Source organism: Halichoerus grypus, chromosome 11, assembly GCF_964656455.1.
Source record: "Halichoerus grypus chromosome 11, mHalGry1.hap1.1, whole genome shotgun sequence".
Classification (NCBI taxonomy): Eukaryota; Metazoa; Chordata; class Mammalia; order Carnivora; family Phocidae; genus Halichoerus; species Halichoerus grypus.
This window is the reverse complement of record NC_135722.1, coordinates 9,897,210-9,924,361: the sequence shown is the minus strand read 5'-3', so window position 1 is coordinate 9,924,361 and position 27,152 is coordinate 9,897,210. Positions and strand designations below refer to the sequence as shown.

At 60.4% G+C, this 27,152-nt stretch overlaps 1 protein-coding gene across 5 annotated transcripts in view; it reads right to left on the bottom strand.

The window, feature by feature from the left end:
• The window catches only part of SYT7 (synaptotagmin 7), a 61,521-nt gene that overhangs the window by 16,951 nt on the left and 17,418 nt on the right, over positions 1 to 27,152 (bottom strand). For 2 of the 5 annotated variants that reach the window (XM_078057922.1, XM_078057923.1), the window contains exons 2-7: positions 20,367 to 20,470; positions 15,973 to 16,052; positions 11,827 to 11,958; positions 10,722 to 10,946; positions 6,879 to 7,247; positions 2,860 to 2,982 (exon numbers count right to left, since the gene is read on the bottom strand). In XM_078057922.1, the coding sequence (XP_077914048.1) occupies positions 2,860 to 2,982; positions 6,879 to 7,247; positions 10,722 to 10,946; positions 11,827 to 11,958; positions 15,973 to 16,052; positions 20,367 to 20,470 (1,033 nt within the window). The remainder of the gene's footprint in view (positions 1 to 2,859; positions 2,983 to 6,878; positions 7,248 to 10,721; positions 10,947 to 11,826; positions 11,959 to 15,972; positions 16,053 to 20,366; positions 20,471 to 27,152) is intronic. The other 3 variants (XM_078057924.1, XM_078057925.1, XM_078057926.1) reach the window with 3 other exon arrangements.

Below are 27,152 nucleotides of genomic sequence, written 5' to 3'. Positions count from 1 at the left end.
TGGGAGGAAGGAGAGGGGGAGAGAGAGAGGCCAAGAAAGGTTAGTCGGAGACTAGTGAAGAAGGCTGCAGGGTGGACAAGGGGACGAGCGAGGCGGCCGAGAGGAGAGGCAGAGAGGAGGCGGGGGACACACACCGGGACGGAGGAAACATGGTGGTTTGGGGGCGAGGAGAGCGATGGGGGTGGCCAGGTCCCCGCCCTGCCCCGTGCCCCACTCGGGGGGTGGGGGGTCACGGTGGACACCATTCGGATCCCAAGGAGTGATGGAAGGGATGGCAGAGAGCATGACATGGGGATGGATGCAGGGCAGGATGGGTGAAGGCAGCAGGGCACGGGGGCCAGGGGTGGTCCTGGCCTCCTTCCTTCCTCCCTCCCGGGGCCAACAACATTCTGTTCTTGGGGCCCACAGTACTGAGGCTCTGGGCCTGGGAGATCCCGGGTGGGGGGCTCCCAGGCCACCAAGGATCCTGGGAGGGAGGTACTGACCAACCTTCCCGTCTCCATGTTGCTCGCTAGATGCACCCCTACTTTGTTTGGGAATTGGAATGGCTGTTCCTCCTCCCAGGGCCCTCCTGTCGCCCAGGGACTTGCCACTGGCAGAGACCTCAGGGGCTGAAAGTCCACAGCCAAGGGGTCAGCTGGATGGTAAAGGGGGGGCGGGAATCAGGGCAAAAGGGCAGACAGACTCTGGGTCTGGAGGCAGAAGCTGAAGAGAAAGGGACAGCTGACCCAAGCCCAGCATTCCAAGGTCCAAAGAGCCAGGGCTCCAGAGGAGTGGAGCCCTAGGGTGCCGAGAGCCTGGTGGGGTGGTGCCAGTGCTGATGCCAAGCTTGGGGCGGGGGAGGGTGCCGGGAAGGAAGCCCTCAGTGCTGGACACCCTCGCAGTGCCCGGTCACCTGGGAAACACCCCAGAGGCCATGAGACGGATGGGGTGGGTGTGACCGGGTGGGAATGACATATGTCCACCTGGAGAGTCAGGCAGGGTGGGGGCGAGGGCCCATGGCCTCCACCTCCACACCCACCTTTCCCAGGAAGGCAGGGACAGCTGATGTAATGGTCGGAAGAGATGGGCGTGTTAGAATACGGGCAGGAGACCTACATGGCAGGGGTAAAAATAGGCTGTGGGTGGAAATGGAGCCAGCTAATGAACACATGGGTGATGTGAAATCTCGTTTCCAGCCTGCGTCTGCTCCCGCACACTTCACACCTTCCCCCCCCCCCCCAGAGCTCGGGTTCTCAGCAGGCTTCCAGAGGCCTCCAGCCCCCTCCTGCCGCCTCTGCCCCGTGGCCCCTGGCCCCCTCCCCACGGCACTCTGGCCTGCCCGGGGCCCAGCCCAGGACTTCTGGGGCACCAGGTGGGCTGGAGGTGGTAGGCTCTGTTCCTCCCGCCGCCCCCCCCCCCCCAGGACACGGGTTCGGGGTTTGACACCATCTGTACCAGTGAGTGAAAGAACCTGTCCCGCTCTTCCCTCCCACTCTCCGGGGACTTCTGGCTGTGTCCACCACAGACATGCAGCTGGGAACTTGGAATAGGAAGAAAGTGCGAGAAGCCGCTGGAGGGAGAGGCAGTCAGCTGTCTAACTCTTGGCCTAGGCTTCTGTAACCCACAGGCCCCTGGTGGCAGCCTGGGACAGTCCCCTCCTGCCTTACGGGCCTCAGGGAATGTCAGGATCGCTGCCCAGCTCACAGGCTCTGACAGGTGCCCCGGCCTGAGGGTCTGTGCTCTCGTGAGAAGCTTAGCATGCCCAAGCTGGAAGGGGTCACCCTCTCCAATCCTTCATTCGACAGACAAGGAAGCAGAGGCTCAGAGAGGGGCAGTGACTCGTCCACGTCTGCAGAGCGGGTCTCTGGCAACCAGAGCTAGAAGCCTGGCATCCTGCCGTCAGCCCATGCTCTCCGGTAGGCCTTTGGTCTGGCGAGAAGCAGACCTGACCGAGGTGAGGAGCCCTCCCCCTGCGACTACAGGTGTGTGGCTGGCCCAGCCCAAGGCCAGGTGATGCGAGGCAGCCACACCAAGGGCAGGATCACCCCGCCTTTGCGACGCTGCCCGAGCCTCCGGCCCTCCGACCTTTCCCCGTCTCCTTCCCGACGAGTGCTCCACGCCCTCCCTGAGACGGGAGGCACCAGGAGGTGCTTCCCTGAGTTCCTGATGGCAACACACGGCTAAAGGCCCGGCCCTCTGCTCCGCCTGAGCAAACAGGCCTACTCCCGGCCTCTCCCCCTATGCCCTCCTCCTGGTACCTCAGGTTCAGGGCTGCCTCTCGGTTCTTTCTGGTCCCCAGGCCTCTCCCGTGCCCCACACCCTCCCCACCAGGGGCTCCTCTTCAATCAGCCAAGCAGCTCAGCCACACCTGTGCAGTACCCTTGCGGGGAGGGGGGTGCTACCGTCACCCCAGCGGGACCTCCAGGCAAGAGGGAGGTTGAGGTGGCGGGGATGAGGGAGAACAGGCTGGTGCCCCTTCCCTACATCCCCCCCCGCCCACCAACCACCAGAGAAACTGGGATTTCGGGGTTGGGGGTGGGGCAGAGATGAAAAATGAGGGGCAGCAAGGGGTGGGGGGAGCCAAGCAGAGAGATGGGGCAGAAAGGCTGACTTGCTCCGGGCGAGGGCAAGCATGCCTGGGGAGCAGGCTTGATCCAGAATGGCCCCAGGACGGCCACACTGGCCTTGGACCCAAGGGACAGCCCGGGGTGGCGTGTGTGAGGGCACCAGCTGGGGAGGGGGCTGTCCTCCCGCTCCAGGATCGCTGAGGGCACCGCCGCCTCATCCAGCAGCCGGGCCAGGGCTGGTGGAGGTCGGCAGCCTCTCCACGCCTCCATCTCGGCCGCTGCCGCCGCAGGCCCTCGCCTGAGCTCGTACCTCTTGTCCCCCTGAGCGTTCTGGTTCTGCTGGGTTCCTGGGTTTTGCAGGTCAGGGATATTGGCAAAGTCATCCTGTTCCGAAAGCCCTAAGACCAAGGATAGCACCACCATCCTGCCTTCCCTGCCCGAGGTGGGCAGCCCACCGGCCGGGAGGAAACGAGGAGGCCCCACAGGCGGGGGCAGGGAGGGGAAAGAGAGAGACAGAGACAGAGACAGAGACAGAGACAAAGAGAGAGAAGAAAAAAGCGTAAGAAACTGGCCCTGCAGGAGAGAAACCACACACTTTAGCACTGTCAAAAGTTGTAGAGCAGAGTCGGGTGGAGGCGGGAAGGGAGGGGATGAGGGGAGGTGTCCACAGCCTGAGACCCAGCCTGCCTCGGGGCCAGGGAGCGGGACGCTCTGGAGAGATTCTGGGAAGGGGTTGGCCAGAGGCCCGCTGAAGCAGCCTGTGCCCTAGACGCTGCCGAGGAAGACTCTGCCGAGGAAGGTTCGGGGAAGGCCGGGGGAGGGGAGCTACTTGCTCTGGCCATCTGGGCCCCTGGGAGAAGAGAGAGGGGCTCCGTCGCCATCTTGCTTTGGGAAGGGCAGGCAGGTTTGGGCTCCCAGGTGGGAGGTTCTTAGAAAGTTTGGAAATCCAATGGGTGCTGCACCCTGTGCTCCTCATAAAGACATCTCTGCGTCATGGTCAGCCAGATGTCCTTGACACCTGGAGGGGGTCCCTGAACACACAGCCCATCAGAGGAGAACGGAAGTCCCTTCTGGCTTATGGTGTGCTGGCCATCATGGGCCTTCTCTTGAGTCCCCCTTCCTGAAGATCCAGGGAATAACCACCAATGCTTTTGGGTCCAGTTCAGGGGCCTTTCCTTGGAGAAGCAGTCCAGGAGTCACCAAAAAGCAAAGGTGGAGAGAGAGAGAAAGTGCAGGAACCTGGCTGGCAAGGTCTGGAGGAATTTCTGCAGAGAGGAAGATCTGAAAGAGGCTGGAGCCATCCTGCTTTGAGGGAGGCTTAGTCCAGGTGGACAAGGAGCTGCCATGTGGGCAGCAGCGTGGCCCAGAGGTCAAGGTGTGACGTTTTTCATAGGCGCCATTCTCAGAGAACCCCTGGGCAACTGTGGGGTCTCCCTGCATTTTCCAGGGACAAAAGGTGACCTGCTGCCCCACAAAATCATGAGTTCATGGGCATTTTCTGGGTATTTTGTGGAGCTCGTCCAGCCCTGCATCTCTCATCCGAACAAAGGAAGAAGGGGATTTCAGATGGGGCAGGGAGGAAATCATGTCTCAGGAAGGGCCAAGGGAAGGATGGTAAGCCTAACGGAATGTTCCAGAGCGGGGGATCCGGGGTTGGGAAGTCTGCCCTTCAACCACCATCCAGGGGAGCAAGGTTTAGACAGGAAGAGGCAGCTGTGGCTATTTCCTAGAGAGGTTGTCGGAAAGGGAACTCAAGCAGGTGAGACATGGCACCTGGGGGGGAGAGGGGGTGCAGGGAAAATGGGAGATGGCAGTGGGGGCCCAGGGAGGGGAGGAAGCTAAGTGGCTGCACCGCCTTCCATGTCATGCATCTTTGTCCTGGGCACATTACTCCAGGTTGACACTCATGCTGGCATCCAACTTTTGGTAACAACTCCCCCTTCCCTCAGGACAAATCCTCGTTTTCTTTGTTCTCTGCCCACCGGTACTGTTTTACTGTTGGTAAAATTCCATTTGGCTGCTTGGGAGCTGGGTTGAGCTGGGGGAAGGAGAACCCAACGAAAACAACATGTTTTTTCCCTGGTTAATGCATTTTTCAGATACTCCTTTTGCTCTTCTTAAAAACAAAACGGCTCCTCTGCCTGAATTCCCAATTTGTCATTCTCCCCAGCAACACAGGCTGCAAGGGTGAGAACGAGGGGCAAGAGGAGAGTCTGGGGAGAAGCTGGTGGTATTGGGGGGGTGTCACACCCATTAAGCTGGAGGAACGTCATCCGCCCTGCAAGAGGGGGTGGGGTCCTGGGAGGCCTGGCTAGCCCTCCCGCCCTGGCTGTCTCCGTGGACCAGCAGCATTTGGGGCAAGAGAAGGGCCTCAGAAGCACACCAGCTAAACTGTAAGGCGGGGGGTCAGAGGTGGGCAAAGTACAGCTGGTGGCCTGTCTTTCTACAGCCCACAAGCTAAGAATGGCTTGTGCGTGTTTAAAGCATTGCTTTAAAAAAATGTGATCGAGACCACGTGCCCCACAAAGCCTAAAATATTTATAATCTGGCCCTTTACAGAAAAAAAATTTGCCGACCCCTGCTGGGAAGAATGACAAGTGGAGGAGGTGGGGGGTTGGGTGATCTCTAGCGGTGGCCAGCAGGTGAGGGGCCCATAAAGCTGTGGTGGGCGCAGCAGTGTGGACTGAGGACGCTGGCACAGGGGCACCACTCAGCAAATCCCAGTTGAGCAGGGGAGCAGCGGGCAGGGGAGTCGGTACACAGAGGCTTTCCTGCAGCGGGCTCCCTTCTTCCCAGGGCCTGGGGATGGCCCCTGCCCCAGTCTGATGGCTGCTAGAACAGGAAGCAGGGTGACAGCTGTGCAAAGAGCAGCCGGAGGGCAGGAGGAGCAGAGGGGTGCAGGGGCCCGCCGGCTCCCAGTTCTGTTCAAGCCACAGAAGAACCAATTCCTTCGACTCTCCTAATCCACACCAGTGCCACTGTATCCGTCCCCAAACAAACCGCCGCCTGGAAGCCAGGAGGCTCTGCTGGGCATCTTGTCTCATGCAGGCACCAGCTGGATCCCCAAGGGTCCTTGGGTTGGGGAGAGCCCCGGCAGATGCGCTGCCTGGATGTGCCAAGCAGAGGCACGGGCAGCACGGGCTGCCAGCCGGGGCCACGAGCCACTTGCATGGGTATGGGAAGCTGGCGTGGCAAGGCCTCTTCTGTTGGGTGCCCCTGCTAGGGACAGCACTCCTGTCTGCCCTGGAAGCCCGGGCTGGGGTCTCAGCTGGAGAGCTAGGAAACTCGGAGGGACCTGCTTGCCTTCAGAATCCCCACATCTTGCCAATGAGCTGGGCCTTGCATCTTGCCCTTCCCCTTCCTCCTCCTTTCTCCTCTCCCAGGCTTAGTGCTGGTCTCTTGCTCCATGAAAAGTGCTCCCAGGGAAGACCTGGGCGATGGGAATAATCCCCAGAGCCTGGAAGGAAGGTCATGTTAGGCCGGAGGAGGCGAGTGATATCAGGAACGAAAGCCCAGGTCTGCTCTGGGCTCTGAGAGTGAGTGCCGATGCCCAGAGTGATGCCGGGGGTGGGTGCCCTGGGCAGGGCCCCTACCTGTGGGGCGGGGCAGCATGCGATGGCCGGGGGATGAGGAATGGCTACAGTTGGATACCCATGGTGTGGTTACTTCTCAGGCCTGTGCACTTGAAAGAAGCCTCTGATTTACAAAGAACCTTTTCTAAAGCTTTGGGGGGAACATCTGAGGTTTGTCCTCAGGGGATGGGTCATTCTGGGAGCTGGAGGACAAGTGGCTGGAGAAGGTCAGAGAGGCAGAGGACAGGGCTGATGGCAGGAACCGTGAGAGGGAGGGAGGAAGTGCGGGGCAGGAATGTGAGCTGAGTCGGGTTACAGGGAAGAGGTGATCTGGTGGCTCGGAGGCAGGGCCAGAGCCCAGGTTTGGGAGGGTGGGGGAGGCTAGCAGGGAGGCCAGGAGCAGCCTGGGACTAGCGGGAAGAGGAGGAGGACCAGGCGGCCTCAGGTCTCAACGGCATTGTCCAGTGTCCCCACTGACATTTGGGGGAGGGACCTTCTCCGAGCCCCGGGAGGCACCTAAGGGGGAGGAGCCGGGGTCCTCAGAGAGGTGGCCCAGATAAGAATCTTTCCATGGGGGGCTGCAGGGATGGAGCCTCGAGCCACAGGAGGCTGGGGAGGGGTGGGCCGAGTCTGCTCGGCCCCCTGCTGTGGAGATGGAGGGCGAGGAGCCGGGGCAGGGCCAGCCGCTCCCAAGGAGATGAGGGGAGAGAGGCTGGGTCGGGAGGTGGGGGCCGGCCCGCTCAAGGGGGGGACTTACAGGAAGGATTTCATGTCCAAGCCTCGGTTTCGAATCTGCCCCACCACGTGGTCCCAGCTGCCCGGGTTGGAGCGGCTGCGGCCGCCGGCCGCCCGGTACTTGGAGCTGGCCGAGGCGCCCTGCCGAACCTGGCCCCGGCCGTGGGCCCGGGGGTTGGGGCCCGGCGCCGAGGCCGCGTGGGCCTGCAGCTGGCCCAGGCTCTGGCTGGTGGTGGGCTGGCTGGGCTGCCGGCCCCGCGGCTGCTGGCTCAGCGGCTGCTGTAGGCTCTGCTGCCGCATCAGGGTGCGGGGTCGCTGGCATCTCGGCTCTCCCGTGGAGCTGGGGATAGACTCAAGGGTAGTGGCCGTGGACAGGGTGGAGTCCTCGAAACTTGGGGCGGGTGGAGGAGAGGAGAGAAAGGAGAAGCAGGTGAAGGGATCACAGTGGAGGAAAAAGAAGCCGAGGGTCAGGACTGGGAGGCCCCAGTGCAGGGCGCGCTCTGCCGGACCTCGCCGGGCCTCCATCCCTGCTGTCACCGCTGTGCTGTAGCTGCCACCACCTCACCCAGGAGGCCACCGAACCCCGCGCCCGCCCTGAGGCCCTCCCCCCCACGCCGCCCCTGCCGGCCCTGCCCAGCCCACCCTCTGGCCTTGGCTCGCCTGACACTCCAATGCCTCCTGTCTGAGCCGCGGGAGCTGTGGAGGCTGCGTGGTGAAGGCGTCCCCGGGGCCCTGGGCCTGGCGTGCCCAACGGCAGGGGGTGGAGGGAGCTGCTCCGCCCCCTCCCGCGGTCTCGCTGGGGGACCCCAGGAAAGCCTGCCTCTGTGACCGAAGTACGACCGGCCTTTGGAGACCCGAGGAAATCCAGGCCAGCGCAGAGCTGGCCTAGTAACGTGTGGCAGGTCAGGGAAAGCCGGCGGTTCTCAGGCTTGGGCCACGGAGGCTGGAGACTGTCCTCGGACACCCTCTGTCCTCGGGCCTCTGCCTTGTGGCCAGGGCTGCCCCAGGATTCAGGCTCTGGAGCAGACCTTTGCCCTCCTTCCAGGGTCCCTTGTTTCTGAGGTGCAGTGTCCATTCCTGATTTCTTGGGAGTGACTCCCAGTCAGAGGAGGGGACCCGGGAAAGGAGCAGATGAGGTGGGAGCCCCAGGAACCACTTGTCTGGTCACTGCCCCAATTCTGATGGAAAACAGGGTGGCTATACGTTTGCAAGAGGGCGCCTCCTAGCAGGCCCACAGGCATCCCTGAAAAATGCTGGTAAGGGGGCAGGGACGGACAGGAAGCAGGACGTGGCTGATCAGAGGCAGTATGAGGTCAGAGGGACCCAGGTTCAAGCCCCAGCTCTGCTGCTTCCGAACCGCAGGACTTTGGAAAAGTGAGTCCACCCCTCAGTTTCTTCATCTGAGTGTCTTCATAAAACCCCGGGCGAAAAATCATCCCTGAGCTGCCTCTGTCCCAGGGTTGCCATGAGGACCTAATGAGGTCGGGCCCTGGGACATGTGTTTAGCTAACGCTCCCCGGGCCAGTGGTACCTGCAAAGGTCTCAGGAGACGGAGGTAGGAAGAGTCAGAGACCCCGGGCTTCCCCAGGCAACCTGCCTGTTTCGCTCTCCTGGCCAGAGACATCAGCACATCCCATAGGCAGGGCCAGAGCCTCAGAGGTCCCAACCTCCTCTTCTGTCCCCTCCCTCCGTCTCCCGATCCAGTGGTCGAGGGCAGGGGTTGGCAAACTATGGCCTATGGACCAAATCTGGTCCACCACCTGTCTTTGTAAATAAAGTCTTACTGGAACAAACTAATTTACATCCTGTCTATGGCTGTGACAGGCTTGAGTTGGCATAAAAGGGACTATGTGACTTGCAGAGCCTCAGCATTTCCTCTCTGGCCCTTTACAGAGAAAGCTTGCCAACTCCTGGTCTAGGACCACAGGGCAGCCAGGTACCCCCTGGGGCTGCCTGCAGGAGGGGCCCCAGGGCCCTTGGAGCCGCTTTCACCACTGCAACCAGACCTCAGCTTTGCTCCCTCCCGAGCCTACCATGGGAACTAAAGGACAACAGTTAAGCTGCCCCTGTGGGCTAGAGAGAGAGAAAGAAAGAAAAAGAGTGAGAGCAAAAGAGGGAGAGAAAGAGAATAGTAAAGAGAGAATGAGAGAGAGAGAGAGAGAAAGAGAACAAGAAATAGAGAAGAGAGAGAGAGTGGCAAAACATGGCTTTAGCTGGGAGCTGGGGTCCTGGAGGAGGCAGCAGCCTTGCCTAGCTCGGGCTGGAGCCTGGGCTACCACCAGGGACAGGCCCAGGCCTGGCCGGCCAGCCAGGTAGACCCACAGCTCCCTAGGGGCAGGCCGAGGCAGGGGAGGACGACAGTTGGACGGCCTCCTCCTCCTCCTTGCTGACCTCATTTTGGTTTCCTACCACATCCAAAATTAGTCCAATTTACAACCTCTCGGTCACAGGAAACTAAAATTGGTGCCTCCATGCCTGGAGCCAGTGAATGGCATGGAGCCTTCAGCCAGCCTGCAGTCTGTGGCCAGAGCAGCCTGGGGAGGGCGGGGTGCTGGGCCTGGCTCTCTGAGGGGGTGTGGGGCTTCCCTCCGAGACCTTCCTGAGGCTCGACGTCAGGGGAGAAATGGGCCTGTGTGCCTTCAGGCCAACAAGCAATAAGGTCTCAGCACAGTGGCCCTCAGTGGTCCCAAAGGCAGGAATCATAGGCCTTCTAAAGAGAACCGGGGGCGGGGTGGGGTGCTGAATGAAGGCAACAGGACAGCCCCCAGCTAAGAAGGGGTCAGGGCTGCCGGTTTTCTAAGTGAGAGGCTGTCCCTTAGCTGGGAATGAGGCAGTTCTAATAGCTGAAAATGGAACCTACGTCCCAGTGGGTGAGAATGGTCATAGTTCAAAGGATTTAGAGCCTGGAAGGGCTCAGCTGTGGGGACATGGAAGTTTCTAAAAGCCAAGATGAGAATAAGGCAGCCCCATGGTGGGGGAGGAGAGAATATACTTTCTGCTGTGAACAGGGACCAGCCGTATGTCCATGGCCCAAGAGAGGGACTGTCTTGTTTGGCAAGCTCAGAGAGCTTTTAAAAGGGAAACGGCTCTTCTGTCTGACGTCCAGACCACCCTGGTCAGAAAAGAGAAGCTAGCTGGGGGGCTCAACAACCCAACCGCCAAGAACACACCACCCACCAGCTGCCAGTGGGACAGCTTGCTGCCCAAGACTGGGACAGCCCATGGGGATGGCTGAGATGAGGACGGACCCATGGGGACAGCCCAGCTGCTCATGGTGGGCCTGCAGGACAGACGGGGAAATGGTGCAAGCAAGAGTGGGACAAGCCGATGGAGGCGCCAGATGGTCAAAAATGGAATGGCTCAGCCTCTGGGTCTAGAGCCGTCTGCTGGCTGTAAGAGGGAAGGCCCGGTGGCAGATGAGTGGCATCAAACACAGGCTGAGAGTGGGCCAGCTCCCCAGGGATGGGATGGTCCAATGGCTGAACAACCACGGGTGGCCCACAGAGGGATGACCTGACGGCTGGGATGGGGCGGCCAGTCAAAGAGGATGGGATGACCTGAGGATTGAAATGAAGCTGCCTCGGGGGTAGAAAATGGAATGGCTTGGTCACTGGCAAGGAAAGAGACTGATGCGGGGGGAGGGGGGGGCACAGCCGAGGCTGGGATGCGACACCGACACCGTATGGCTGTTAGTTGTGCCCGATGGCAAGGATGATGCGCGTCTCATGAAGGGATGAAATGAGCCAGGGGCCGAGGACGGCACCTCTGGGGGCAGCAGCGGGCATGCCGGGGGGGTCCCGCTGTGCCCCCCCGGCGGGGGCCGACCCGAGCTCGCGGCTCCGGCGGCCACAGGGCCATGACTCACTTGGACAAGTTGAGCTTCCCTGCGGCCAGGTGGCTCTGCACCGTCCGCCAGCGGCCTCTCCCCGCCTTGCCACCGCTGCCCGGCTCGCTGGGGGCAGCCCCGCCGCTTCTCGAGGTGTCCTCTCTGGGTGGCGGCACCAGCGCTGGCTTCTCCCCCGGCCGGCCTTCCCGCCCCACCGCCAGCCCCGCCGCGGCGGCCACCTTGGCGCCCGACAGGAGGGTACCACTGAAGGCACGTGGGAGGCAGCCGGGCCAGAGGGGCGCCGGGGGTGGCGGTGGGGGGGGGGAGGGCGGGCCACACGTGGGGGTGGGGGTGGGAGGGGGAGAAAAACAATGACAGATAAAAGGAAGAAAGAGACAGTGAGAGAGGAGGAGAGAGACAGACGGACAAGAGACAGACAGAGAGAGAGAGAGAGACATCAGCACTGCAAGTGGGTTAACAGCAGAGCCTGCAGAGAGGAGAGAGGGGGCCGGGCGGGCTGGGGTCGGAGAACAACGCACCACGACAACGGAGGGGCGGCCCCTCCCCACCGCCTGGGGCGGGGGCGGCGGGGGTGGGGGGAGGGCAGCCACCTCCAACTCTATCCCACAGGACAACGAAGGGTTAACGACGGAGGAAGAGCGGGCTGTCCAGGCCAGGAGGCCCCAAGGCAGGGAGAAAGAGAAAGCCGTGTTAGTCAGAGTTCATCACCACCACCACCATCACCGCCACCACGACCACCGACCACCGACCACCGACCACCACCACCGAGCAGCCAGGGCAGCAGCACACAGCGGGGAGGAGAAAGCGAGCCACGCCGAGAGGGAGGGACCGAACGGGCAACCCCATCCTGACTGCACAGAGGGGGGGGACCCGCTGGGGGGCCGGGTGCGGCTGCGGAGGGGGCTCTCCTGCTCGGCTGGCCCTGGGGGAGGGGACTGGAGAGGGGCGGGCAGGTGAGGGGAGGCAGGAGGGGTTGCTCGTCTCCATGGTCGGCCTGCCCATGGGTGCACCGGTGGGGAAGTCCAGGGCGGACAGGAGCAGGAGGGAAAGTGAGGGCCAGGAGGGGAAGGAGGGCGTGCGCGGATACTCGGTACATAGGATCAAACCAGGTAAAGTCACTCACTTGAGGGACAGTCGTGGGTCGCCATAAGGGGCGTAGGGTGAAATGTTTAGAATAAACTCCTTGGGAGGATAGGAACTCCATTTCTGCTGCACTGTGCTCTCATTGTTATTCCAAAAGTCTCTGTCTAGATCGCTGGAGGGGCAGAGAGAGAGGGGAGAAAACAGGGAGATGCAAGAAGAAACAAGAACCGCAAGTCCTGCGGGGGCAGAAAGGACGGGGCCCCGGGGCTGCGCACACAGAGAGCCGAGAGGGCCAGGGTCTGCTCCTGCGGGAGGAAGAGAGGCGGCAGCTGCGCCCTGAGCGAGCGAGTGCACGCGCGCGTGCGCGCACGCACACACACACACACTCACACACACACACACACACACACACGCATGCGCTCACACCCTCGAGGGCCGGGAGAAGCCACGCAGAAAGGAGGCGAGCTGCAGGTGGGCACACTGGAGCCTCGAGCCTGGGAAGCTGGTGGGAGAGAGAAAGATGATGAGAGGGGAGCAGGGGAGAGAGGGGGCTGGGGACAGGCCTGGGGGAGGCTGGCGTGGGGAGTGGGAGAAGGACAGGGTGCTGGTTTCTGGCTGGAAAGAGCTGAAAGGTAGATCAGACCCTGCTGCCAACTTGTCCGGGGGCCCACCGCTCCTGACCTCAGTCTCCCTGCCTGCCAAACCAGAAGATTGGCTGTAACCGCTGGGCTGTCAGCTCTCCCACAGTGGAGACCCAAGGTTCCCCCCTCTTCCATCCACCTCCACTGAGCCACTCCTGGGGCAGGCCCAGCTCCCTGCCCATCTTTCTCCTCTTCCTGTTGGCCTGAGGTTGCCCCAGCCTCCTCTACTCTCTGCCCTCCTAGGACACAGCCTTTGTGTGAGCTTGGCGGGATCTCAGCTGAGCTGAAGACATTCTCCACTCATTGCAGATGTGGTGACTGGGTGGCCCCCCAGAAAAGAGAAGGGTGTCCAGGCCTCTGACCTTGCTAAGGGCGTGATCAGAGTCACCCGGAGCCCTTCAGGTCCAATGTTTTGGGGCCTGTGTGGAGGGAGCCTGCCCTTCTCTGTGGGGGTTGATGGGCAGACTCAGCCCCAGGGCCCCTGACACATACCTGACCTGCCAGCCAGGGTAGCCTCTCCCTGTGCCCCTGATCCTTCCCAAGGTGGAGCTGCTAGGTCTGGAAGGGACCCTCTGCCCCAGTCTTCCCACCCCCTTCTGCTCTGAGACAAGTCATACCAATGAAGCAGATAGGCTGGAAGCACAGAGAATGTGGGGACTTCCTCTGGGCAGGCTGCAGAAGCCTCAGACAAGGGGCTCCATCAGCTTGTCAGGCTCCTGGGGCCCCGAGGAGCAGGCCTGGGAGCATAGGGAGAGGAAAGGCAGAAGAAACAGGCCAAAGGAACATTCTAGAAGGGAGCCATGCCTGAGCCCTCAGAAACGCATCTAGGGGAAGGGGCTCTAGGGGTTCTGGGGGTGGGCCTGGCCTGTGCTGAGGCCGTGCCACTGCTCAAGGCCAAGGCGAGGGCCCTGTTGTGGGGGAGGCCACGTGGGGAGGCACACCCCCTGAAGATGGAGCAAACGTGTTCTTGGGGCACCTGCTTCTCTCCCCCCGCCCTGACCCCACACCAGAGCTTGGCCTTGACCTTGGCTCTTAGCCTCAGACTTGGGAACAAAGGAGAGAAGCTGGGCGGCCACCACAGGCCCAGAGGAGATGGTGGTCCTGGCCCAAGGGGGTGTGGACAGCGTCTGTCTGTCCAGAGCAGAGTGCACCTCAGAAATGTCTCACAGGGACTCCATACACAGGGTTCGAAGCCAGAGTCCTGAGCCAGTTTGTGAGTGGCACAGTGGAGGCTGAGATGGGAGAGGCAGGACAGGCCTCAGCACTGGGAGGCCCCTCCCCGGGGAGGCTCCCTCAACAGAAGACCCTGTTCCTGCCAGAGACATCCTTTGGTCCCCCTCCTCCAGGGTAACAGAGAGAAGGAACCACTTGGAAGGCCTCCCTCCCCCTGGCCCCCTCCAGATCTCCAAAATCAAGTGTCATCCAATCCCAGGTCCTGGAGAGAAAGAGCCGCCAGGGTCATCACTGCCAGGCTGGTCTCCCACCCTCTGTTCCAAGGAGCTCCAGGGTCCCTCATGTTGTCTGTTGCAGTACTGAAAAAGACCATCTTTAATTTTAAAAGTTTGGGAAACACGGTTCCTTTACTGCAGGACTTCTCAGAGCCTCTAATGGGTCAATGAATACCTGTATCTCCAAGAGGGAGATAGAGTGTGCAGTGTTTCCCAAACTTAGTTGGCCATGAAACCCATGAAACCTCAGTGATTCATGGAATAACTCTTCATCATTTACACAGTTTGGGAAGCACTGCTAAAGAATGCAACTTCCCAGCATCCTTGACAAAAGATCCCTTCAGAGGAGGTCCTAAGCCCATGTGGAGATTGTGCAATGGGTAAGCCCTGCTTCCTGCCACTTGACTGGCTTTGGGCCCTGGCAAGAGATAAAGGCCTAGGAACCTAGGGGCATGTAGACTGGAACGGTGACTCCCTTCCCTGAGGCAGAGGCTCTGACAGCTCAGCGGGGTGGGAGGGGGCAGCGGCTGCAGGGCCATAGAGAAGAGGGGATAGCCACTGCTGCCCTCACTTTGTCTTAGAGAGCATTCGGGGGTGCTGTCCCAGGCTGCAGAGCCTGCTGCCCCCCGTGCTGCCTGCCGTCCCCCCTTGCTGGGCATCCCATGCCCTCTCACGGGCCCCTTCCACGACTATCCAGAACATACACATCCCCAGGTTATGGTCATTTGGCAGAGACGGGGCCCCCAGCCCAGCTGCAAACTGGGTTAGGGGCCTGGTCTGGAGGTGGCATAGGTGCTGGGCTGGGCCCCACGTGGTCCCTCCCTGCCTTCAGAAAGCCTGGGGCCTGGGCTCTGCATCAGCCCCTGAGACCTGCCAGCTCTCGGCTTTGAAGACCGGAGAGTGTGCAACCAAACCCAGCTTCAAAGGCTCCCCGAGGCCTCTTCCCGAACCTCCTCCCACCCCCAACCTCGGCAGGCCCACCCCTCCACTTGCCCACCGCCCCCCCACAAGGCACACACTGGAAGCTTCTGTAAAGACCCTAAACAGGGTTAGAGCAAGAGATGAAAACAGGGGAGGAGCAGGGAGGGAGCCCTCAGGAGCAGGGGAGAGGGAGAAGGGAGCACGGGAACAAGAAGAAGGGAGGACAGACTAGGCCGTGGGAAGGGGGGCAGAAGGGAAGGTGTGGGGCAGAGATGGTGCGGGCCTTGAGTTAAAGGAAGGAAGTGAGGGTCAGGGAAGGCTGGGCTGGCTCCCCTTCAGGCAAAGCCCCTTGCTGGCAGGCTCGGCCCTGGCCAGGCTAAGACGGAGGGGCACCCAGCCCCACCTCAGGCTGATGGCCTCCCAGCGAAGGCCTGGGTTCAGCAGAGAGGAGCCCTCCAGAGAGAACCCTCATTCCCAGAGCCTCCAGCCAGGTGGGGTGGTTGGTGCGGGGGGCTGCCCTGGGTATGTCCCAGCGACCATCTGCCCTGGGCTGGCCAAGGTGGTGTGTGGAAGGCAAACCCGCCTCCTTGAAGGGGGATCTCAGAGCACAAGCAGGAAGCCTGGGTGGGGCAGAGGCAGCAGGACAGGCCGTGGGGACCAGAAGTGACAGGGAAGGGAAGAGTCCCCATTACTCTGCTTCCCAAGTGGCCCAACACTGAGGTCTGCCCACCTTCCAAGTCACCCTCAGGACACTGGTGAGGTCTTAGAGAAGAGCCTGAGCCCCCTGAGAGAGGGGATCCCAGCCGGGGCTGGAGGGGGGCCCTCGGATATGCAGGGGAGCTAGGAGGGTGCTGGAGATGGTGTGTGATATGAGGGTAGATGGAGGAACCAGCAACCAGGGTTGAGGGAGGAGGCAGACAGAGCTGGAAGTGACAGTTGCCAGAAAATGGGGAGCTGGGGTCCTTGGAACATGGTGAGGGTCTGGGGGGGCGGGGCATGGGCAGAAAAGCTGGAGCCCGGGAGCCACCCTGAGGCACTAGGAGTGTGCGGGCACGGGGCAGGGAGAGAGAATGGTGCCAACGTGTGAGGGTGTGTGGCCAGCTCTGGGGAGGGGGGAGGCTCCTCCCACTGGGGCTGCCTGTTGCTCCCGCCCCAATCTGGAAGCCTGGCACCTACTTGATGGTCTTCTTCTCGTTGCGCCCACGCCCTGAGTCTGGCGTGCCCACAGTCTCCAGGGAGTTCTTGTAGCGTTTGCCCTGTGGAGATAGCACCAGGGTCACTCCGGGCAAACAGCACTGCGCCCTCCCTGCCTCCCCAGCATGGGCCTGGGGAGGGGAGCAGGCTGGGACCCAGCCGTGGCCACAAGGTCCAGGGGCCCACGTGTGAAGGTGTCACCACCCCACGTGGGGGGCCAGCCCCACTGCTATCTGTTCACTGGCTAGTAGCTCCTTGCCCCATAAGGCTCGAGGACCACTGCCACCCCTCAAAGGGTACCCCTGACCCCCAGGGATGGGGCCCCTCCCGGCTGCCTATCTCCTGGGGCTCTGGCCCGGCTCCCAGAAACACATCTCCCTCTGCCACGGACAGACGGCTCTCAGGCGCCTGGCCACGTCACACTGGCCACGTCACCACCCCCAGATGGTGGGGGTGGCATCCTGCAGGGGCAAGGTTGGCAGTGGCCAGTGACGTGAATGGCGGGGGCAGGGAGAGGGCCCCGTGCCCAGTCCGGCCCAGGACCGTGTCCAGTGTCGTCTGGGGGCTCCCTGGGGTCCTCCTGCCTTGGGCAGTGAGGCAGGGCAGGGCCTGAGCACTCTTCTTTGCAGGAAGGCAGTCTGAGGAAGAGAGGCTGCCCACTGGCACCCCAGAGCTCCTCACACCAGCATGAGCAGGGAAAGGGCACGGCAGGCCGGGCGGGGGCTCCAGGTCCCCCGGCCAGAGGAAGGGCTGCGGCTGCAGTGGGGACCGGGCCTGCCGCTGGGAAGGTGAGCACCATTCACCTTCTCGGTTTGGGTTTCTAAATTTAGCTCATGCAGAGCCAGGCACCATTAACATTCCTGGCTGCCACGGAGCGAGCTCACGCGCACCCACGGGCCACGGGCCTGGGCCAGGCAGTGCACACACACACACACACACCCTGACGCGAGCACACACATTTCCCCAACATCCCGTCCTGTGCTCCCACACCACAGCCACAACAGCCAATGATTCCACCCTCCCTGAAACAAAGTAAGAGCCGCACAGCCGTGTCCCCGACACTCCCACCAGTGGCAACCCCTTCCAGGGCACAGGAGCTGCCCACGGAGGGAGCCCGGCAGCGGTGAAGCGGCCCCCCAGAATGCTGTGGGTGGAGGGGCAGAGTCCTCACTCCACCTCCGGCGCCCCCAGGTCTCAGGGGTGCCTGGGTCCTGCTCCCAGCAACGCCGGACCCTCCCCGTGTCACCCTGGTCAAGTCCCTTGTCCTCTCTGACCTTCTTTTCCTCCTTTCCAAAAAGGGGTGCTGTCACCGGATGAGCCCCAGGTCCCTCGTCCTTCTAGGCTCTCATCACAGATATGTCTAGCTCTCTCCTGACTTACTTCGGGCCCCCCAACCCCCAGGGGAACGCAGCCCGAAAGGGCAGGGACTGTCTGGTCTCTAGGTACCCAGCAGTTCTCAGAATGGATAGCATGGGAGTGCCCCCCTAGTGCCTCTTCCCACCAGGGTCTCAGCCCCGGGCTGTTGCCTCTGAGCCAAAACTTTAAGAGTGAAAAAAAATACGGAGCTGTTGGATCCTCCGAGTCCACAAAAGCTGCCCTCTCTCAGCTTCAGCTCTGCTCTCCCCCATCATTACCCAGAAGTTCAAATCCCCAATAATGCCCAGTCCGGACTGGAAAGATCAGGGCCTGGAGCTGCCCCACGCTGGCCGAGGGCCCTTCTCTGGGCAGGACACAGGGAGGGCCACCCCCACCAGCTCCCCCCCCCCAATCTCCCCCTACTTCAGGCAGTGTGGGGCAGGGAGGACCTGCTGAGGGCCCCCCAACCCCACCTCTCAACCCCTCTCCTCTTTCTCCCTAGTCTTGGCAGGAGAACTTGGCCTAGGCAGCACTTTCTTCTAAGGTGGGTCAGCTGCCCCTTCCCCAAGGCCAGGTATGGCTGGGTGGGCTGTCCCCCAGTTCATCCAGGGCCTGCCCTCTTCCTTCCACAGCTCAGGGAACCTTCCCCTCTGACTACAATGATCACTCTGCAGCAGGAGCTGCGGGGCTGGGGGGGGTGTGGTGCGGACAGGAGCCAGGGCAGGACTTGACTCAGGGCTGGGGGGGGCAGGGTGAAGTTAAGGGGGCAACGACAGGAAACCCAGGCAGAGTCCAGGAGACACTGGGCGGCTCAAAGGGAACCCAATACCACCAGCCTGCTTCTCAGGGAAGGGGTTGGCCAGGCTGATCTGGAAAAAGCCAGCTGGAGATTAAGGAAGTTATTAATGTTCGGAAATGGGATCTGGGCTGTCAGGGTATCACATCACTGCTGCTGAGGGGACAGGCAGCCAAGGAGAGCCCAGGAACTGTGCAAGGGGCATGTGAAAGCCCCTCCCGGAAAGCACAGAGACAGCTCAGGCAGAAAGCCCCCCAGCTCCTCCGATGTGGGGGGCAGGGGAGGAGTTGTGGGAGGGTTGGGGGGCTGGGCAGCTCAGGGGAGAAAGTCGCAGGGGATAGACCAACCAACTGCGGCTGGGACCCCTGGGGAAGTTTCTGGCTGGAGGCTGGGAGGAGGGGCTGGGGCCAGGGGCCGTGCCTCCCGCACTGGTGGGGGGAGGGGGGTCCCCCGCCTGCTACAAAAGCTGTCATCTGTGAACACTGGTCCCCAAGTGAGTGGGGTGGGGGGGAGGCTCTCACCACAACACACACACACACACACACACACACACACACACACACACACACACACACACACACTGCGGCACTTACCAGGAGAGGCCAGGACAGTGGGGATGAAGCAAGTGTCAGCTCACTGGGGTGGAGATCTGATGAGATGAAGCACATCCCACCATGCAGGGATGAACAGACACACACGCACTGCACCAATACCCTCAGAGCTGGCACACTCAGCACACAGACCCCCACTCAAGGTCACCAGCAGCGCCTGCTCATACACCTTCCTCGGCCTTCAAATGCGCACTTGAATACAGACAGCCGAACAGACCCTGCAACTAGACGCACAGGGCTACGGTGCGTGTGCGCTCAGCCCCTCCCACGGCCTCTGAGGACACTCGCACACACAGGCACGTGGCCAAGCCCCCTCTTCCACCTCCTCTGAAATTCCGAGACAGACGCAGACACGGGGGATCCAGGAACAATGCAGGGCGGCCAGCCTGGCTCCACGCACCTGCACGCACAGAGCGGGCCCAGGTTACCCATACACTCACACTCGGGGCACATGGGGCCGAGTTGGCCTTCTCCATGGCTCCTCCCCAGGGGAAGAAGCTCCCTGAAGCTGAATGTCCCAGGATGGAGAGCCATGTTCTCCATTCGTGAGTCTGCCTCTCCTGAAGGAGACATGCTGGGTTATCTGCCCCTTCTCTTCCATAGGATTGCGGCTTGAAGCCCCCAGCTACATGGTGCACACGACCATGGCCCTCCCCCATCGTCCTTAAGGCCCCTCTGTGTCAGGGCAGGGAGAGAATGGGGGTTCCAGATGTGGCACCTGGCCCCCACTCCCACCGTTCTCAATCTAGGGGTTGGAGGTGTCTGTCAGGGACGCTTCTTCACCTAATCCCAGGAAAGGCCCAACATCTGGGACACCTCTGGGTCCACCTCTGGGGATGCCCCACTGCAGCCCCCAAAGTCCCCACTGCACTTCTGGGCTGGGGCAGCAGGACTGGGGGTGGGGGGATGGGGAGAAACGGGGTGGTGGTCTAGCCTTGCAGCCGGCCCCTCAGCCCCTCTCGGGGAGCTGCGGGCTGCGGGAGGGGTAGACCCCTCAGCCCGGCTTCCCCTCCCGGGCCTTCGGGTGATGAATGTCCCTCCTGATGGTCTGGTTACTTATTGATGGCCTAATCCTGCTCGTTAATTCCCCAGCCCTCGTTAAAAATGAAAAGAAGCCGTTTGTGCTTGTACAAACCCCAAGAACCAGGATGGATGTGCGGGCGCTGGGGGGGGTGGGGCGGGGCGGGCGGCGCCTCCTCATTGGCCAGGAGACCCGGCTCGGCCACGCCCAGCCCTGGGTTGGGGTGGGGCGCCAGGCACCGGGGTGGGAGGGGGCCGCGGCGATTCTCAGGCTGCGCTTGCGGTTCTTCCTGCGGGAGGTGGGGCGTGTGCGCGTGTAGTTGCGAGCGTGCGAATGCCCGTGAGACTCACGTCTGTCCTCAAATGTGTCCCTAGGTGTGTGGTTCTGGGTGTACACACGACATACGGGGCCAACACCCAGGCAAACGCAGTGCGTGCGTGCGTGCGTGCGTGTGTAATTCCTACGGAAATGGGCCTGACTACGTGAGCAGGTGGGTCATCTGCGGGCGCCCTTGAGAGGGTTCGGGAGCCAGTAATTGTGGGGGGCGGGGTGCAGGGCCAGGCCCCGCCCCCGGGGCCCTCAGGAGCCTCACCAGTTTGCGCTGACACCAGTGGCAGAGGCCGCAGAGGACGAGAGTGATGCTAAGGCTGACGGTGATAATGGCAGAGACCAGCAGGACATCGCGGGTGGGCGCCCCTGGGGAGGACACACACAGGTCAGACCCTCATTGGCCAGGGCCGGCCACCCTCCCTCAGCCCAGAGCCCCCCCCCCCCAGCAATTACCTTACCCTACCACCTGGCCCCCCACACTGTTCTGAGCCACAAGTTCCTCTCCCAGCTAGGCTTGCTGGCTGACCTTGGGAAGTTCCTTCCTTTCTCTGTGACTCAGTTTCCTCATCTGTAAAAGGGGGGCACTGTGCAGGTTGAAGTTCCTCCCACACCCTCCCTGCATGGGCTCTGTGTGAGCCCAGAGGATCCACACCATTGCCCAAACTTGACACCTCAAAGGGAGAGGCCAAGTGTACCCTCTGCCCAGCCAGGCCTCAGTGGACACTTTTACTTCCCCTAAAAAAGCCACTTCCTCAGCACACCCTTCCTGCCCAGCACCCTTGCATCTCCTCCAATACTCTGAGCCACAACTCCAGCCCCATTTGCCCAAAGGGCACCATGTCTGAGGACATTTGCCCCATGGGCACTAACAGACCCTCAGAAGTGTCTGGCCCAAACTCAGCGGCGACATGTGTAATCCAAAAGGGAATTTCTGTAACCCTCTGACCAGCCCTCACCCCCTTCAGCTCAGCTTTCCTTGGGCTGGAAGCCCACCCAAGTGGCCTCTGTACACCCTGCCCTCCCAACCCTTAGCCCCCTGAGCTTGCCCCGTCGGCTGTAGCCCGGGCGAGAGGGGGCACCAGCAGCTACCATTCCAAGAGCTCAGGGGTCTTATACTTCAGGAGTGGCAATGTTGACAAACCTGCCCCGGGACAAAAGCCCCAGGTTTCTGTGCAGATCCTACTACTTGCTTGCTGTGGCTTTGGACGAGTCACAGAACCACTCAGTTTTCTCCTGTAAATGCGCATTAAACCTCCTCCCTGCCTTCTCACAGGTGGTTGCAAACATGAGCCCAAACCAAATGCAAGGCAGGCAAAATTTCACCAGAAATTCTCGTGTGGGGGAGTGAGTCGAAAGAGAGCAGCATAGATCACACGTGCACTGTAAATATGTATGCACTAGGATGTGTCCTAAAGGCAAGTAGACGCTGTTTATTTACAGAGGAGACTACGTGGGCTTTTCGGTGCCAGTGAGGGTGGTAATTAAGAGTTGACGATATCTGTCTGGTCCCCGTTCCTGCGGTTTTAGCTTCTGGGCTCCCAGTATCTCTTGTCTGGTTGTGGGGCCTCGTGGAGAAGGGCCCAGCAGTTAGGCCAGCTCTCGGGGCCCTTGGGGTTCCCTCTGACCGCCATTCTAGTGTTCTGGGCAGCCGGTTCACCACCTGCTCTCCCTAGAGTCCTGCTTGGGCCCCACCTCTCCCTTCCCAACTTCCTGAGCCCCCCAGCTGTGGGAAAAGGCCACCTTCGCCTGGTCCCCACCAGTCTACCTGCCAGGCCAACTCAGCTTCCTCCTGTCCTGAGTCTGTAGCCTCCCCCTGCCCCTGCCCCCGCCCAGCCTTGCACCCAGTTCATTGTCACCCTCAGGGCCCTCAGCACCCAGGAGCTCTGACCTGGACAACTAGCAGACACCAAGGACCTGGTCCTGCCCTTCCCTTCCTGGGGTGGAGGAACACAGCTCTGCAAGACTGGAAAGGCCACATCTGCCAAATGGGAGGCCTCCATCTTTAACCTCCAGGCTTCTGAGGGAAGGGGGCAAGACAAGTGGGGAGAGTAAAGGCCATAACACCACAGGTCACGCCCCCAGCGCCCCAAGACTCAAGCCTGTGGCAAAGAGAGGGGCAAACGTACCTCCCAGGAAGGGGACCTGCACTTTTTCCAGCTGTCTCCACAGGAACTGCCCCTGCCCCACTGGAAGAGTCTGGGAGGGGGGTGCTATGTGGGCTGGAAAAGCAGGTGACCTCACACTTTCCTCTGTTAAACTCACTTTTAAATAAAATAAATTCCATTTTTGGTCTGAGCTTTCTTCAACCACTATCTGTTAAGAATCTAGCATGAGGCACGTGCGACAGGCAAGAGGCAAGATTTCAGCTAATTATTTCTTAGCATGTCAGGTGCCCCAGAGCCAGTGAGTGGCAGAACGCCCAGCCCGGGGCTCCAGACTCCAAAATATCTGAGAAAAGACCAAAGTATGAGTGCAGTTTCTGCCTCTTCATAGCTGAGTGGCCTTGGACAAGTGTCTTAACCACTCAGTGTCTTCCAGTGGAGACAAGAGTAGCACCCCCCCCCATGGGGTTACTGTTAGCACTCGATAGTTACGTATTATGATGAAAGTTAGTGGTGTTAGTTTTCCCCCGACCATACACAGAGGGCTCTGAGAGCACAAATGAAGAAATGACTGCTGGACTAGAGGGCTGGACTAGAGGGCTATCTGGGAAGGCTTCCCTGAGGAGGTGGTACTTGGTGTGGTCTGGGGATGGCTATGAGGTGAGGGCACAGGGAAAAGCAAGAGCAAAGGCAAGAAGTGGGGGGGGGGCAGGCATGTTGTTTGAGGAGCTGGTCTAGGTTAGTGGGTGTGAAGTGAAAGGGGACAGGCTGGGAACGGAGTGGGGCCTGATGGGGAAGGGGCTTGTCTATCAGGCTGAGGGGCCTGCTGCGTTCTGCAGGACATGGGAGCCATGGAAGGTTTTTGAGTGGGGGAGGAGCAGGACCAGAAGGGGCATTAGCAAGCTCTTGGTCTGGTAGATGTGGTGCTGTGGTAGGAGGCCATGCTCCAGCTGGGTTCTTCTGCCCCCCCCCCCACACCCTCTCCACCCACCTCCCCCTCCACATACATCTTGGCCATGGGGCGATTCTCCAAGGGGTCTACCTCCTCTCTTTGCCAAAAAAGTCCTTCTCAAAACTGCTCCTCAACCCCTGCTGTAGGTAGAGGGCCCCTGAGGACGGAGCCTGTCAATCCCAGAAGGCGGTGGGCATGCTAAGAAGAGCCCCCAGAGATCCAGGAAATGCCCGTTTGAAACAAGTAGCATGCTGAGGGCAGGCAGAATGAGCACTGGGCTCGGAGTCTAGGAAAACTGGTGGAGGCCCTGTTCCGGCCACTAACCAGCTATGTGGCCATGAGCAAGGCGCTCAGCCTCTTGCATGTCAGCGCCTTCATCTGTGGAAGAGCTGACCCTTCCCTCTGATGATAAGCCAGGTGTTCCAGATGCTTCCCACGAGCTAACAACTCAGTCCTCACAACAGCAACTGAAGTAAGCATTACGATTGTCCCCATTTTGCAGATGGGGAAACGGAGATGCAAAGGTGGTCAAGAACCTTGTCCAAGGTCATTCCGGTAGTAGGTAGTGGAGAAAGGGTTCAAACCTAGGCAGTCTGGCTCAAAGTCAGCTCTCTTTGCTTTGTGTGCTCTCTGGAACTGTTAGGGATCCTAGGGATTTCTCAGGGGCCACAGAGGTGGATGCCGAGTAGATGAGGCTGGGGTCCCTCAAGCCCTCTTCCAAAAAGCAAGAGCATTTCCCTCTTTCACATCTTGGGCTTTCGTAGAAAGTTCCATTTGAAGAAAGAGCTGTGTTGCTAAGGCAAGTTGCCCCCCTAGATTGGGACCCCCAGGATCCGCTGCTGTCAGCTCACAGGCATGGAGTCCAACCCCGCCCCGCCAGGCCCCGGCTGTCCACCCACAGCCCTTGAAGCCGGGGTAAAACAAAGGCTTGTCACTGCAAATTGCATTGATGTGGTGACCGAAAGTGACACGGTGTCCTCAGCCGGCAAGGGCTGTTGCCATCAAGGGGGTGCAGGCGTGTGTCCTTGCCTGCCAGCCAGAGTGACCCCATTCCCAGAGCACGGATCACTATGTTTGGAGCTGGAAGGGACCTCTGCCGTCATGGAGTCTGGCCCCAGCGATGCACGAACCCTCTGGTCAGCCCTGTCTGTGACAAGTCGCAGGAGACAGGCCCTCCACCAACAGGCATGGTTAGGGAGGGTTGCTGTGCCCCGTGCTGAGCGGAGTCTGTCTCCCTAGAACTCCTCCCCACCCCCGTCCCCCCTTCGCTCCCAAGCTGGCCCTCCGGAGCTGCTGGGAACACGTTGGCTTCCTCTGCCACATGACAGGCCTCTAAATCCTTGCCGACAGCTCTCATGTCCCCTTCTAGTCTTCTCCAGGCATAGACGCCCTGGCCCTTCTAACCCTTCCTCCAATGACATACATGGTTTCAAGTCCTCTTAGCGTCAGCATATTAACATTGGGGGAAAGAAAATATCATAGCCCTCGTCAGCCTTTGACAGGGCCGGGTTCCACAACCTATCCTTGGGCAGAGGAGACATCCCGGGTCCCGGGGGTGAGACACAGACAAGGGCAGACAGATGACACCGGGGGCCCTGGGTGGCAGGGGGAGGCAGGAGCGGGGAGAGCCAGGCCTCGTGGGTCCGATCCAGGGGTGTCCTAGGAGTGAGGCGCAAGCTCGGGCACGTGGCTGTCCCTCTGCCCAGGCCTGTGGTGGGGAAGGTCGGCTGACCCGAGCTCCAGATGAACGCTGATCCGGTGGGGGTCCTGTGCTCCTGACCGTGCCACCAGTCAAGCAGCTCTCAGGGTAAAGCCTGTGTGTTCGAGGAGGCAGCCACCTCTGAGGGTGGACGACATGCTCAAGCTCATGCCGTATTCCCCTCTAGAATGTCCACTCCGTGCGGGCAGGGCTTGCTCTCTGTTCACCACTGTCTTCCCAGGACCAAGGAGGGAGCGGGGCATATAGCAGGTGCTTGACGAAAGCTTGCTGAAAGAATGAGTGAGCAGGAACCTCAGGCCTCTAAGAATAATGATAATAATAGAGGCTACCATTTATTAAGCACCCACTGTGTACCAGACTCCAGGGTCCATGAAGGCAAGGGCTGTATCTGCTTTGCTCGTTCTGGATATTCTGCGACAAGCTGACATATGGGAGGTGCTCAGTAAATGTTAAATGTTCAGTGCTTGCATGTTATCCCGCTTGTCATCCAAACATGATGGGAGGGAAGAGATGGGAGAGGCTGCAGGGACAGAGTTTGAGCCTCTCTTTTATTTACACACACACACACACACACACACACACACACCCCAGGACCCCTTTCAATCTTCCCCCATGCCATCTTTGCCTGACCATTCCTGATTTTTCTAGACCCCCATAAAAAGCACCTCCTCCAGGAAGCCTTCCATAAGATCCCCCAGTGGGAATGAATTTCTCCTGCCTCGGAGCTCCCATCACACTGTGCCTGCACCCTTGTTTTAGGTTGCAGTGATTAAGTACCAGGGCTCTGGAACCGGACTCTCTGGGTTCAAATTCTGGCTCTTATTCTTCCAAGACATGTGACCTAAGCTTTGCGTGCCTTTGTGTCCCCATCTGTAAATGGGGGCTAATAATAGTACAGGTCTCATAGGACAATTGTGAGGTTTAAAGGAATTAGCACATATAATGCACTTAGCACAGTGCCTGACACAAAACAAAAAGGCAATAAATGCCAGCTATTATCATAGTATCACCACGTCCGCCCAGTATTAGAGACATCTGGGGCACGGAGCTGGCGCTCAATGAGTGTTGAATAAAATACTGAACTAGATACACATCTAGTTCTTCCCCACCAGACAGCAGAGGCGAGGGGTCCTGTCTTACCCAATTCTGTGCACCCGGATCCCTGCCCCGGGGCTTGACCAAGACCAAGAGCATCAGTGAATGCCTGTGGCAAGGAGTGGGGAGGGCTGGGGCAAGGAGGCGTGGGGGGGCCTGGCTTCGCCAGGCTGGGCTTCAGGTGTGGACCGCAGACCTGAGCCCGTCCCTTGCCAGGCTCTGCCCCCACTCCCAACTCCTTCTCATCTCCTCAGCAAGCCATAATTTATGGATGAACAGAATCAAACAGGACGGCTGGCTGCTGGGATGCCCTGGGGAGCTGCCGGAGAGGGAATGGACTTCTGAGGGCATGCTCACCAGCTGCCCGGGGAGGGCGGGGAGGGGGGAGAACAGCAGGGGAGCCAGAGGGGGAGGAGGTCACACACAGGTCACAGACATGGACACCCATGGCTCGTACAACACACGTGCACACACCACAGAGGCTCACTCTTGGCACAGACAACCATGCGGCCCACACCGCACGCATGTGCATGCAGGTACGCGCACGCTCACACACACACACACACACACACACACACACACACACAGCCCCAGAGACCCACCCCCTGCACAGACACCCACGCTCATTCACACACAGGCATAAACACACTATGCACAGATACCCATGTACACGCAAATACACATGCGCGCGCAAGCCATGGAGACTCGTGCCGTGCACGGACACTGTGCTCACACTCATACACACAAGTACGCACACGCCCATGGCCACGGCCACGAGTAGACGCCCAGCCCACTCCGCCATCCACGAGGTCTAGATGTTCATGCACATCTTCTGGCCTGGAATCCTTGCCCAGGCCCGTTACTCCTCTACTCAAATTCTGTCTGTCCTTCTGAGGCAGAGCAGTGGGACAGGAACTAGACCTGGGGGCAGATGGCCTGGATTCCAGTCACATCTCTGCCCCTGGCCAGTGACCTCAGCCCCTAACGTCCCCTGCTGGGGTTCTGTCAAGATAAAATAATAGCTCCCATTAACTGAGCACTCCCCTTTTGTGGCAGACGCTGTGCCAGGAAGTTTATATGTGATCTCTACAACCAGGTACCAGGATCATCCCCATTTCACAGAGGCAGAGACAGGCATGGAGGGTTAAGGACGCGAGTCTGCCCTTTACCGCAGCTCCA